Genomic DNA, 14,549 nt, shown 5'->3' on the forward strand with positions numbered 1-14,549 from the left:
GACTTATTTTTCCAGGCTAGATTAAAACATTTCCAATGTGTCAGCTAGGGATAACGTTCTTTACTTAGTGGCTGCTAAATAGAAGGCTAAACTAAAAAGCAGCAGGTAATGTACCATATCCACTGATGCTTCTTTAGGGATCTCAGTAGTTAAGTATGAAGAGCTGCTACATAATTGTGTGGGTCTCATAGTAGGATGAGCTTCTTCCTCATTTCCAGGTGATACAATAATGTAGAAGAAAACTGAAGTAAAATGTGCCTACAGTTCCTGCCTGGCAGGCTGAAGATGCAATGGAGATCACATCTGACCATAATTTCATTGCCTATTTGCCAATACTTACCACTGTTTGGGTTTTTTTCTTGTCTCCTTCCCCAGAGGCAAGCAAACTTGTCATGTCATATGTTGCTGCTGTGTGTGGAAAAGGTGCAGAGGTCAATCAAGTAAAAGAACAGCTTTTGCAGTCAAATCCAGTTCTTGAAGGTAAGAATCTCATAGAATGTGTGTAAATGTATTGCCTCTAGGTGTATCAGTTTTCCTGATGTGCTGACTTGGAAAGCGCTTGTCTGTGGGTTTGTTGTTACTTGGTGTCCAAACCCATAGGGCATCTCAGAATCATTTTGTTTGGAGAGACCTTTATGGTCATCAAGTCCCACTGTTAGCCCAACGCTGCCAGGTCATCACTAAATCATGTCCCTCAGCACATCTATAAGTCTTTTAAGTCCTTCCAGGGTTGGTGACTCCACTGCTGCCCTGGAGAGCCTGATCCAGGCTTTGATGACCCTTTTGGGAAGGAAACACTTCTAATATCCAGATGCTTTCTGTGAAGACAGCTACAAGATTTTAATCAATTAGGAAGATTTTCTTGAGAAGAAAACTGTCTCCCTCTTGGAAAGAGAGCTTGGGAAGTTAGGTCATGTTTCCCAGCCTCCTCCCACTATTCCCTGAGGGTGTACCCTTTCTTAACCCTGCCTTGATGATGCTTGGCTGTATCAAAAGACTTAATTTCACTCCAGCTGCTCTGATTCATTTCCTTCCAGATTATATTATTATAGTCTCTAGTAAACAAACAAGCTCCATAAAGCATTATTTTTCTTTTAGGGGAGAAAAAGGAAAAAAAGAGTAAAGAAACAGATCTTGGGGAAACCAAAGCTAATTCACATCATGCCTGTTGTTCCCTGAGACTTATTGTTCCCCGGGTTGCCCTGGCTTCCTGACAACTGCCTTTCCTGCTCTAGCATGGAAGACTTCTCATTTTTTAATTAGTCATTTTAATTTAAAGGTATTTGCTGCCAGGAGATTCCATTTTTCCTGGATGTAGGATATATGATCCTCAAAGCTTGCAGTCTTGTCCCATTGTCTAGTAATCGCCTTCAGAAATGCCTTGCTTAGCATTAGCCTTTTTGTTGATTCATGGCTCATCCTTTCCCACAGTTCTGGAAGATGTTATGGGGTTGAGAGAAATCCTCATGAGGGCTGTACAATAGTTTTGCACTATAGTCAGATGATGCACAGTGTTTGTGGGACTGTTGAGTGTCAACAGTTTATTTATTGCCCAGCTATCTCTGTGTGATGATTTGGAGTCTATAAGGAGCACTCTGCAAGTGGGAACTGTGGGGAAAAATTAATGGAAGAGAAGGGAATGTCTAAAGGGCAGGTGTCAGGGGGTTAGGACAAGGGGCAATAGGCATGAACTGGAATGCAGGAGGTTCCACCTAAAGATGAGGAAAAATTCCTTTTCTCTGAGGGTGCCAGAGTCCTGAGGTTGCCCAGAGAGGTTGTGGAGTCTCTTTTTCTGGAGAGGTTCCAAACCCACCTGGACATTGCAATCCTGAGTAACCTGCTGTGGGTGACCCTGTTTTATCAGGGTCTTGCAATAGATGAACTCTAGCTCCCACCGTACTGGGATTCTGTGAATGCAAAATTGGGCAGGGGGGAAATGGATGGGTAAAAGATGGTCATTAAAAATTGTAACAAAAGGACAGAATGTTAATCAAGTAGAGTGTGGTCAGCAGGCTGAGGGAGGTTCTCCTTCCCCTCTACTCTGCCTTGGTGAGGCCTTATTTGAAGTACTGGGTCCAGTTCTGGGCTTCCCCATTAAAGGGCAGGGAACTGTTTGAGAGGTTACAGCAAAGAGCTGCAAAGATGATTAGGGGCCTAGGGCATCTCTCCTATGAAGAAAGGCTGAGAAGCTTGGGGTTTTTTAGGCTAGAGAAGTCTGAGAGGGGATCTTACCAATGCTTACAAATACTTATAGGGTGTGTGTCAGAAGAATGGGGCCAGTCTTTTTTCTGTGGTGCCCAGTGACAGGACAAGAGTTAACTGGTGCAACCTTGAACATAGGAAGTTCCATCTAAACATGATGAGGAACTTCTTTAAGTTGTTGTTGGAGCACTTGAGCAGGCTGCAGAGACTCTGGAATGACTCTGGAGTCATTCCAACCCCACCTGGACACTATCCTGTGCAACCTGCTCTGGCAGAGGGGTTGGACTAGATGATCTCCAGAGGTCCCTTCCAACCCCTATCATTCTGTGATTGAGTATGATGTTAAAATTGAAGAATAATAAAAAAGCTTGATAAGCCTTTCTTTCTTCATCAGGCATGTTCCATTTAAAGCTAAATGGTAGGATTTCAACCTTCCATTGGTTTGGATTCAGAGAAAAGAGCTGTGTTGCTTTTGTCACTGTTCTGGAAGGCAGATTTCAGATGTAGGCAAAGACAGTATGGGAAGTACAAAGGGTTTTCTTGCCGAAGTTGGACTTTTCCCCAGGGATGGCCAAACATGTTGGATTTCTTACTGGTTTGTGAATCTTTGTTTTAATGCAGGATGAATGGGATGGGTCCAGAGGAGGGCCACAAAAATGATCAGGGGGCTGGAGCTCATCTCCTTCTAGGACAGGCTGAGAGATCTGGAGTTGTTCAGCCTGGGGAAGAGAAGGCTCTGGGGAAACCTAATAACAGCCTTCCGGTACCTGAAGGGGGCCTGCAAGAAGGCTGCCGAGGGACTGTTTACAAAGGCCTGCAGTGATAGGACCAGGGGCAATTGTTTGAAATTAGAGAAGGTTTAGATTGGATGTTGGGAACAAGTTCTTTACCATGAGGGTGGTGGAATACTGCAACAGGTTGCCCAGGACATACTCAAGATGAGGCTCAACAAGGCTGTGAGCAACTAGCTCTAGTGGAGGATGTCCCTGCTTGCTGCAGGGGGTTTGGTCTGGATGACCTTTGGAGGTCCCTTCCAACCCAAACCATTCTATGGGTCTATGATTCTATGAATAGAGTAGGCTTACCTAACAGTTCCTTATCATTTTAAGGTATTGAAGGTATTAATTGTCCTGATGCTCTGGTCACTGCCTATTTAGCTTTGGTAGGACACTGGATTATTCTACAAGGCTGCTGAGCAAGTCTGGCTGCTTTCTATACATTTTAGACAGAAATTAAGCATTTGTGGTTAGTTGGCTTTTGGTGGAGTTTGTTTTGTTTTGTTGTTTTATTATGGTGGTGTTCTGTTTCAGTCAAGCTGCAGTGCAAGAAAATCACCCCAATGTTGCATATAATTTATCTTCTGTGATTATTTTATTTTTTTAACTCCAGTTGCTACTGTAAATTAACTTTCTGAAACAATGAACTTAAGGGAAAACTGAGTAATGCGTCTCGTGCTTTATAATGGAACATTTGTGCTTGACTCCATGCCGTTATGAATGACTCCACTGTTCAGAGCTGTGCTTAAGAAAATGCAGCTCAGATCTGGTTGTTGAAAAGATTATTTATTGCAGGGCATAAAGATTTTCAAAACAATTATTTCACTTACCCTTGTCCTTCAGGAGCAACAAACTTTTGGCTTCAGTTCTTTGATCAAGAATAAGGCTACTCGTGCAAGTTTGTGGAAGCCTAAAAGCATGTATTTATTTCTGTCTGAAAAAACATTGAGTTGACTTGATCTTTGGAAATATATAGGCTATATAAATAAATCCTAGGATAAATAAAGTCTGCTGTTGCAGTGGCAGCGCTATGCTTAATAACGGAGCAGCTGCTCCCCTTTGACTTGGTGTGCATTGACAATGTGTGATGTTTAGAGCTTGGGTTGTCCTCCACTCTGAATTCCTGTCCTGCCTGTGTTCTAAGGCGGTGGCTGCCCATCTTAATGCAGACCTGGGAAGACCTTTCTTGGAGAACTTTCATTGTCAGAAAACTTGAGCTGAAGAAACGAAAACCAAACTATTCCAAATGCTGATTTAGGTCAAGCTGAAGAGAGTCTGTTAAACTTTGCTGTAAATCAGACTTATTTCAGATGATTATTATTCAGTTGAAGCTGGAATGGTGTAAATAAATCAAAGCATGGATTCAACTGTCCCATGCAAACCATTTTTGAGTGTTCTGTAATTTCCTCAGCTCTGGCCTCATTTTACCATCTTAAGTTCTGGGAAGTAAGATTAAGTTCTTTCTGGGAATTGAAGAGAAAGAAGTGTTTCCTGTGTTTGAAGTGATTTTAAATGTGATGATTCAAACCACCATGGATATATGCTCAATCTGGGTGCCGTTTTGTCTGGTTTTAATTCCACCTTTTAAACAAACCATTGAGGCAGAACTTCTTTGGACTTTCGTAGGTGTTTTCTGCTTGTGTCTGCCCTGCTCAGTCTGTGCCAAATGACTGGTACCCAAGTAATAAGCAGGGTATTGTTTCTCAGAAGTCTATGATTCTTTAATATATAAACAAAGTCATCGATGTTTTAGCAGTGAAATGTTTTTAATTTTGGTAGATTTGGTCTCCTTATTTGTTTTTTCCTCTTTCTGCAGCTTTTGGAAATGCCAAAACCGTGAGGAATGACAACTCCTCTAGATTTGTAAGTATTTTCCTTCAAGACTGGATTTGAGTTTCTTTTAGTGGAATGTGTCATGTTGTTGCCTGTTTCTACTTTACTCATCAAGGAACCTCTAAGGAGGGAATGAACAGTTTGGAGAGAGAACTTTCTTGTAGTTATCTGAGGGCTGCGGTGTTTGGAGATAGTAGCAGACAAGATCATAGAATCATTAAGGTTGGAAAAGACCTCTAATGTCATCAAGTCAACCCAGCACTACCATAGACATTAAACCATGTCTTGAAGTGCTATATCTCCATGTTTTTTTTAACATCTCCCTGGGGGCAGCTTGTTCAATGCTTTCATTTTGTATGTGTTTTTCGTTCCCTAGCATGGCAGCCATGCATTATTATTATTATTCCTTAAAAAGGTTTCACCTCCTCTTCAGAAATCTTGCTGGTTTCAGATGTGGGCATACAGTTCTACTGGGAATCAAAGGAAAGGCTAAAAAGAAGGAAAAAAAGGGGGGGAAAAAAGGGTGGGGGGAGCAAAAAAAAAAGAGGATGTGACAGTCTGTGACCGGATGGAAACATAATTACAGCACAGCTGGATTCTTTAATATTCTGGCACTGGTGGCTTTAATGTCAGCAACCATGTGCCTGGCAACTGGGCTGTTTTAGCAAGTCGCTCTTTCTTCGTGATCTGCTTTTCCATCCATATGAATACATTTATGGTGCTTGGGGTTTTTTGTTTAAATTGCTACTTCAGTTTCTCATTTTTCTTTCCATGATGTTTCCAACTGTGTTTACGGCTTTAGTTTTGATATAAACATTGGCAATGTTACTTCTTTTGCTTATGTTCTTTATAATCAACTGATTGAATTTGAGCCAAAGGTGAAAAAAAAAAACAAAAAAAATTAGTTGAAGCTAGATTTGGAAGGAGATTCATAAGTGTGAGAACTTGTTGTACTCATCATAGTTTCCCCTGCTAATATCGCAAGAGTGAATGCAACTTTGTGGTTTGTTCAGTTGTGTGTGCCACCAACAGAATTTTGGGGTTTTCAGTCTTGGGGAACTTGCTATGGCACTGGGTCCACTAGCATGGAGCATATCTGTCCCAGAGGGGGAGGAAGATCCTAGCACATGAGAACAGCCTATCCCACAGAGGGAAAAGGGTTCTAGGAAGGGAGTTGGCAGGTCTCATTGACAGGGCTTTAAACTAGATTTGAAGGGGAAGGGGCTGAAACCAGTCTGGGGTGGTAAGCTGGAGTCAGGGGTGAAACCAGCAGCCCAGCTGCAGTGCATGTACACTAACGCATGCTGCATGGGTAACAAACAAGAGGAGCTGGAAGCCTTGTTGCAGCAGGAAAGTTATGATGTAGTTGCCATCACAGAAATGTGGTGGGATGATTCACATGACTGGAGCACTGTAATTGATGGCTACAGGCTCTTCAGGAGAGACAGGTGAGGGAGAAGGGGTGGAGGGGTGGCCCTGTACATCAGGGAGGCTCTAGACACCATGGAACTAGAGATTAAGGATGATCAGGTTGAGTCCCTGTGGGTGAGAATTAGAGGGAAGGCCAACAAGGCTGACATCCTGGTTGGAGTATGTTACAGACCACCCAACCAGAATGAAGAGGTTGATTCATTATTTTACAGGCAGGTAAAGGCTGTCTCAAGATCACCAGACCTTGTTCTTATGGGTGACTTTAACCTGCCTGATACCTGCAGGGAACTTAACACAGCAGAGAGGAGGCAGTCTAGAAGGTTTTTAGAGTGTATGGAGGATAGCTTCTTATCACAGCTGCTGTGTTAGCCTACCAGGGATAAGGCTTTGCTTGACCTTCTTTTTACAAATGGAGAAGGGCTGGTGGGAGATGTGGGGGTTGGAGGCTGTCTGGGGTCCAGTGACCATGAAATAATTGAGTTTTCGATATGCAATCAAGCTAAGAGGGGCAGCAAGAAAACCTTCACTCTGGCCTTCTGGAGGGCGGACTTCAGGTTACTCAAGGAACTAACTCCAAAGATACCTTGGGAAACCACCCTTAAAAACAAAGGGGTCCAGGAGAGCTGGACCTACTTCAAGAAAGGAATCTTGAAGGCGCAGGAACAGGCTGTACTAATGTGCCGGGAGATGCCAAGGCAGACAGCCTGGGTGGGCAATGAGCTTCTGAGTGTATTAAGGGGAAAAAAGAGGGTATATCATCTTTGGAAGGAAGGAGAGGTTACCCATGAAATGTTTAAGGATGTTGCTAGGTCATGTAGGAAAAAAATTAGAGAGGCAAAAGCCCATTTAGAGCTTAGACTGGCCTCTGCTGTGAAGGACAACAAAAATGCTTTTATAAATATATTAATGGAAAAATGAGGGGCAAGGACAACCTCCACTCCTTAGTGGACATGGAGGGGAGTATTATAACAAAAGGTGAGGAAAAGGCCTTGATTTTTAATAGCAAGATAGGTTGTCTTCCAGATAACTGGCCTCCTGAGCTGGCAGATGGAGTGAGGGAGCAGTATAGTTCCCCTGTAATCCAAGAGGATGCAGTTAGAGACCTTCTTTGGAGACTTTCAAAACCTACCTGGATGCATTCCTGTTTGACCTGCCCTAGGTGGTCCTGCTTTAGAAGCTGGATTGGACTTCATGATCTCTAGAGGTCACTTCCAACCCCTAACATTCTGCAATTCTGTGCATCCAGGTGGGTTTAGAATCTCTCCAGAGCAGGAGACTCCACAGCCACTCTAGGCAGCCTGCTCCAGGGCTGTGGCACCCTCACAGCAAAGTTTTTCCTCAAGTTTAGGTGGAACTTCTAGAATACAAACTAGGTGTTCTAGTTTGTACCCATTGCCCTTTGTCTTGCTGCTGAGCACCACTGAAAAGATTCTGATCCCATCCTCTTGACCTCACCCTTTAGTTCTTGATCAGCATTGAGAACAGAATAGAATAAACCAGGTTGGAAGAGACCTTAAAGATCATCATGTCCAACCTATTATCCAACCCAGCTAATCAACTAAACCATGCAACCAAGCACCCTATCAAGTCTCCTCCTAAATACCTCCAGTGATGGTGACTCCACCACCTCCCCAGGCAGCCCATTCCAAGGGGTAATCACCCTTTCTGTGTAGAATTTCTTCCTAACCTCCAGCCTAAACCTCCCCTGGCACAGCTTGAGACTGTGTCCTCTTGTTCTGGTGCTGGTTGCCTGGGAGAAGAGCCCAACCTCTGCCTGTCCACAACCTCCCTTTAGGTAGTTGTAGAGAGCAATACGGTCTCCCCCTGACCCTCTTCCTCTCCAGGCTAAGCAACCCCTCCCTCCTCATCTCTTCTCATAGGGCTTGTGTTCCAAGCCCCTCACCAACTTTGTTGCCCTTCTCTGGACATGTTCCAGCAAGTCAACATCCTTCCTAAACTGAGGGGCCCAGAACTGGACACAGTACTCAAGGTGTGGCCTAACCAGTGCAGCGTACAGGGGCAGAATGACCCCTCTCAGGCTGCTCTTCTCCAGGCTAAACAGCCCTAGATCTCTCAGTCTCTCCTCATCAGAGATGCTCCAGGCCTCTTCTTCCACATGGCTATGAATTCTTCTGCCACTGTGTAGTGGTTTGAGCCTTAGCTGGGAGTTAAAAGCCCAGATGGGGGAAAGGCTGAGAATCATTCCCCTACTCCCCCTTCCTCCCCCCAAACAGAGAGGGAAACAAAAAGGGTAAGGAGCAAATCCACTAAACAATAATCTGGAGTCGGCTTGTAAGTAGAGAGGTGAAGAATTTTCTTTAAACTATATATATATATATATATAACAATAAAAGGAAAGGTTCACAAGGGGCACGGAACAAGGATGGATGGGAGGGGGACAAGAAAGAATAATACAAAACCAGTCTTTCTCTGAGGAGGTGCAGAGGCAGCAGGGAGAAGGATCAGGTCCGGCCACGTGGCTGAGGAGCAGGAGGGCAGCTGCAGCAGCTCTCATCCAGCAGAGGCAGGAGCCAAAAGGAGGGCCAACAGCTACGATGTCCTGCTTTTTATACCCTAGCTGGGCAGGGAGGGGGGAGTGGAACAGACTCAGCTTCCTAGGGGAAAACGCCCTGCAGGGAGGGTAAAGTACCTGCAAGCCCTCCACCCTGCTTCGTTTTTTTTGTTTTCAGAAAAGGGCGTTAGCCCACCACAATCCACCCCTCTCTCCTGCCATAGCCCCTTCATGCAATCCTGACACGTGGTATTTGAATCCTTGGTGCAAGTCCCTTATCCTGGCTTGCTCTCTCCCAGGGCAGTCTCTCTCTCTCTCTCCGGTGATGGTCAGTGTAGGTGTGCTTGAACTGGGCAGGCATGTGGAAAAGAATCAGGAATCAGTCTGTCTTTGAAAGGGAAATTAAAAAATCAGGAACAGTCCGTTGCTGTAGGGACATCAGGAATAGTCCAATGCTGTAAGGACATCAGGAACAGGTGAGGTGAGATGATGCAGGAGCTCTCTGGGTTGGTGTGCAGTGTGTACGTCGAGTCCTGGATGCTAGGCCGGTATTAAGCTAGGAGGGAGAAACTTAGAACAATTTGTAACTATTTACATTATGACTATAATACATTGATGAGTGTTGCCTCCTCTGAGTTCATCCCCTCTCAGCCAGAGTCACGTTCTGCTGTGGGATGCACTGAATGTCCCCAGTTTCTAACATAACCCAGTGTGTGTGACCAGGACCCTCAGCTGAGACCACCCCTCGGGTTGGTTTGCCCCCACCAGCAGCAGGGAAAACCCACACTGTCTTCCCCAGCAGGTTCTTTTCAGCAATCACAGGAACTCCATCTCCATCCACTGTTTGCAGCAGGTCAGACTGGGCAGGACCAGCTTGGTTCACGGATCCTCTGCTGTTCACTAACCAAGTGGCTTGAGCTAGGTGCTTTTCCCAGTTCCTGAAGGTTCCACCCCCCATGGCTTTTAGGGTGGTCTTTAGCAAGCCATTGTAGCACTCGACCTTCCCTGCAGCTGGTGCATGGTATGGGATGTGGTAAATCCACTCAATCCCACGTTCTTTTGCCCAGTCCCTTATGAGATGGTTCCTGAAGTGGGTTCCATTGTCCGATTCAATCCTCCCAGGGGTGCCGTGTCTCCACAGGACATGTCTCTCTAGGCCCAGGATGCTGTTGCGAGCAGTGGCATGAGGTACTGGGTAGGTTTCCAGCCACCCTGTACTTGCCTTCACCATGGTCAGTGTGTACTGCTTGCTGCTGTGAGACCGAGGCAGGGTGATGTAGTTGATCTGCCAGGACTCTCTGTACTTGTATTTTGACCATCTCCCCCAATACCAGAGGCTTCATGCGCTTGGCCTGCTTGATGGCAGCACAGATGTCACACTCATGGATGACCTGTGAGATGGCCTCCATAGAGATGTCCATGGATCTGTCCCGAGCCCACCAGTATGTGGCATCTCTCCCTTGGTGGCCAGAAGTGTCATGGGCCCAGCGAGCTAAGAACAGCTCGCCCTTGTGTTCCCAGTCCAAGTCTATTCGGGAGATTTTAGCAGCCAGGTCTGCTTGGTGGTTGTGCTCGTGCTCCTCTGTGGCTCTGCTCTTGGGGATGTGTTCATCGATGTGCCGTACCTTGGTTGGCAGCCTGTCCAGGCGGGCAGCAATGTCTTGCCACAGGTCAGCGGCCCAAAGAGGCTTCCCTTTTCTCTGCCACCCATTCCTCCTCCATTCCTTCAGCCACCCCCACAAGGCATTGGCTACCATCCAGGAGTCAGTGTAGAGGTACAGCACTGGCCAGTTCTCTCGTTCTGCTATATCCAGGGCCAGCTGGACAGCTTTTACCTCTGCGTACTGACTGGATTCACCTTCTCCATCCCTTGCTTCTGCCACTTGCCTTGTCGGGCTCCAGACAGCTGCCTTCCATCTTCGCTTGCTGCCTACAAGCCGGCAGGACCCATCTGTAAATAGAGCATAGCCCTTCTCGTTATCAGGAAGATCATTGTATGGGGGAGCCTCCTCAGCACGGGTCACTGTCTGCTCTGGTGGCATTCCCAAGTCAGCACCCTCTGGCCAGTTGGTGATCACTTCCACTATGCCAGGGCATTCGAAGCTCCCCATCCGAGCTCGCTGAGTTATCAGGGCCATCCACTTACTCCAGGTAGCATCTGTGGCATGGTGTGGGGTTGAGCCTCTTCCTTTGAACATCCAGGTCAGGACTGGAAGCCTTGGAGCTAGAAATAGAGGCGATTCAGTCCCAATTACCTCAGAGGCAGCCCGGACACCCTCATAGGCAGCGAGGATTTCCTTCTCTGTCGCAGTGTAGTTGGCCTCGGAGCCTTTGTACCCCTTAACTCCAGAAACCTAGGGGCCTGCCCCTGGCTTCACCAGGGGCCTTCTGCCACAAGCTCCACGTAGGACCATTCTCACTGGCCGCAGTGTACAGCACATTCTTGATCTCTGGCCCAGTTCGAACAGGTCCCAGAGCCATAGCATGGACCACCTCTCGTTTGATCTGGTTGAATGCCACCTGCTGCTCAGGTCCCCACACAAAATCATTTCTCTTCCTTGTTACATGGAAGAGAGGCTTCACAATTTGGCTGTACCCGGGAATGTGCATTTTCCAGAAGCCCACAAGCCCCAAAAAGGACTGTGTCTCCTTTTTGTTCGTGGGCTGCACCGTAGTGGCTACCCTGTTCACCACCTCCTGAGGGATGTGGCGACGGCCATCTTACCATTGACCACCCAGGAACTGGATCTCCCTTGCAGGCCCTTTTACCTTACTTCTCTTGATGGCAAAGCCAGCCTCCAGCAGGATATTGATTATACTTTTACCCTTCTGGTAGACTTCCTCTGCTGTCTCACCCCATACAATGATGTCATCGATGAACTGCAGGTGCTCAGGGGCTCCACCTTTCTCTAAGGCAGTCTGGATCATCTCATGGCAGATGGTTGAGCTATGGACCCAGCCCTGAGGCAACCAATTCCATTGATACTGTACCCCCCCTCCAGGTGAAAGCAAACTATGGCCTGCACTCTTCTGCAATGGGAATGGAGAAAAAGGCATTAGCAATGTCAATTGTGGCATACCACTTGGCCGCCTTCGATTCCAGCTCGTACTGCAGCTCCAGCATGTCCGGCACGGCAGCCCTGATCAGAGGAGTCACTTCATTCAGGCCACGGTAGTCCACAGTCAGTCTCCATTCCCCATTTGCCTTCCGCACTGGCCATATCAGGCTGTTGAAGGGGGAGTGAGCCTTGCTGATCACCTCCTGGCTCTCCAGTCATCGAATCAGTTGGTGTATGGGGTGCAGAGAGTCTCTGTTGGTCCTGTATTGCCTGCGATGTACTATGCGAGAGGCAAGAGGTAACTTCAAATCCTGCACCTTATGGCTGCCCACTATGGAGGGGTCATCCGACAGCTTGGGCATGATGGACAGCTGTTCTTTGCCTGCAGTCTCCACAGCTGCCACCCCAAACACCCTCTTGTGCCCCGTAGAGTCCTTGAAGCATCCCTCCCGCAGAAAGTCAATGCCAAGAATGCAAGGTGCATCTGGTCACTATGTCATGCTTTCCCCATTCATTCCCGGTCAGGCTTATCTCAGCTTGCAGTATAGTCAGGTCTTGTGAGCCCCCTGTGGCTCCCTGAATGCTTATGGGCTCAGCCCCTTTGTACCTCGATGGTATCAGGGTGCATTGGGCCCCTACGTCCACCAGAGCTCGGTACTTCAGGGCTTCTGAAGTGCCAGGCCATTTCACATACACATCCCAGTATACTCTGTTGTCCCTGGCCTCCACCTGGCTGGAGGTAGGGCACCTCTAATGCTGACGGCGATGTCCACACTTGTCACAGGGTCCTGTGTTGCTAGGGGAAGGGTCTCTTGAGCAAGAGGGACCACTCCGGGAAACTGGGGCAGCCCTTCTCCTGGATGAGTTAGCCCCGTGGTGCCCACCTTGCAGTTCCCGCACTCTGTTCCAGAGGGCAGAGGTGGGTTGGCCATGCCAGGTGTCCATGTCCTCTCCATGGTCACAGAGGAACCTCCACAGAGACCCCCTTGATGTCCCCCGATTGGCTTAGGGTGATCTCCTGTGGGAAGGTCGCCTGTTCCTGATTGCTGAAACCTGGACCCATTCTGAAGGAGAAGGGGAAAAGGAGGCATCGCTCCCCTTTTTCAGTTCAGACATGGAGGTCTTGATCTCTTTGACAATGTCTTTAGCCATAGTTTCTATGGCTGAGATCAGGGGTTTCTGATTTACGCTGTCCTCATATTCCCTTAAATCATTGGCAAACTCACAGACAGTTTTAGGACTTCCATCCTGTCCAGTCAAGAGTATCCCTCCTAATGTGTGAGCATATTTCTGAGGAGCACCCTGGGTGAGTTTCTTTACGAAGGGCCATCTCATGGGCACCTCATCTGGGTCCAAAGGGAGCTGGCCATCCCCATAAATTATTTCCAGCACAGCCATCTGTCTCAGATACCGAATGCCCTGTTCCATAGTTGTCCATCTAACTGGGGCCCAGGGCAGGTCATCTCTTGAGCGGTACCGGCTCTTTATGGCGTTGAGAATCCGGGCCCAGAGAGTGTGTATTCCATCAAGTTTGGCTAACTCTTTGTCCAGACCAGCATCATGAGTCAGGGAGCCTAAAAGCTTCGCCTCCCTCTTATCCAGGTCCACTGTGTCCACCCCCTCATCCCAGCATCTCAGGGCCCAGCTTAGTATTGGCTCACCCTCTTTCCTTGCGTAGTCCAGACGAGTTTGCCTTAGTTCCTTTCTGGGTAGCAATGTAACAGTTATTTCCTGGTCTGACTCATCTTCATCCACCGCTGGGTTCTGTGAGGTGCTGGGGCCTGATGAGGTTCCTTCCTCACCATCTGTGCTTGGTGATGATTTTTGACTTCCTTTCCTGCGTATGGTGACCAGTGCTAGAGAGTCTGCATTGTCAGGAGCACCAGGGGTTAAGTGTGGAACTGCTGGTGGTGGAGCAAACGCTTGTGCCTGGGGCTCAGGCTGAGATCTGGCACACTCATTACAACCTGACCCCTCCCTCTTTGTGTTTATGGAGTGCTTACAATGCCCACAGCAGACACGCCCCCAGTCGTTAAAGAGTGCAAAGGAGTGTGTTATCACCCTCCAAACAGCTCTTAATGGGTTAGCTAGTCCCCCACCCAACACAGTCACAACAAATGCCCCTATAAGGATTACATTTAAGCATATGGAGCATATTGCAATGTAAAGCAATTTTCCATCAAAGGCACCTTTATCTACACCATTGGTTTCATAGCCTGCTTCAGGAAAATTTCCTATGTTAGAAAAGTTACCACTGACAGTGAAATTCAATGAATTAAAGAGATACATGCCCAACTTCATTGGTAAAGTTTTTATCCAGTTGAGCAGCATCTCTATCATTAACCACACCACATGGTAAGCTATTAATTTGTAGATGTCCGTCCAAAAGATCCAGCCAAACACCCATGCAAAGGCTTGGACTATCAGGTCCTTTAAAATTGCCATCTCTACTTCCAGGCCCTTCTTCAGAAAAAAGTATTGCTTTCCCAATACAATATTAATTTCCAAACCCCACGTTGGAGGTGCCAAAAATTGTAGTGGTTTGAGCCTTAACTGGGAGTTAAAAGCCCAGATGGGGGAAAGGCTGAGAATCTCTCCCCTACTCCCCCTTCCTCCCCCCAAACAGAGAGGCAAACAAAAAGGGTAAGGAGCAAATCCACTAAACAGTAATCTGGAGTTGGCTTGGAAGTAGACAGGTGAAGAATTTTCTTTAAAATATATATATATATATATATA

General features: G+C 47.0%; 1 protein-coding gene across 3 annotated transcripts in view; it reads left to right on the forward strand.

The window, feature by feature from the left end:
* MYO1B (myosin IB) overlaps positions 1 to 14,549 on the forward strand; it is a 147,216-nt gene that overhangs the window by 72,831 nt on the left and 59,836 nt on the right. For all 3 annotated transcript variants that reach the window (XM_054171309.1, XM_054171315.1, XM_054171324.1), the window contains exons 5-6: positions 376 to 480; positions 4,795 to 4,841. In XM_054171309.1, coding sequence (XP_054027284.1) covers positions 376 to 480; positions 4,795 to 4,841 — 152 coding nt within the window. The remainder of the gene's footprint in view (positions 1 to 375; positions 481 to 4,794; positions 4,842 to 14,549) is intronic.

Source organism: Dryobates pubescens, chromosome 2 (assembly GCF_014839835.1).
Source record: "Dryobates pubescens isolate bDryPub1 chromosome 2, bDryPub1.pri, whole genome shotgun sequence".
Classification (NCBI taxonomy): domain Eukaryota; kingdom Metazoa; phylum Chordata; class Aves; order Piciformes; family Picidae; genus Dryobates; species Dryobates pubescens.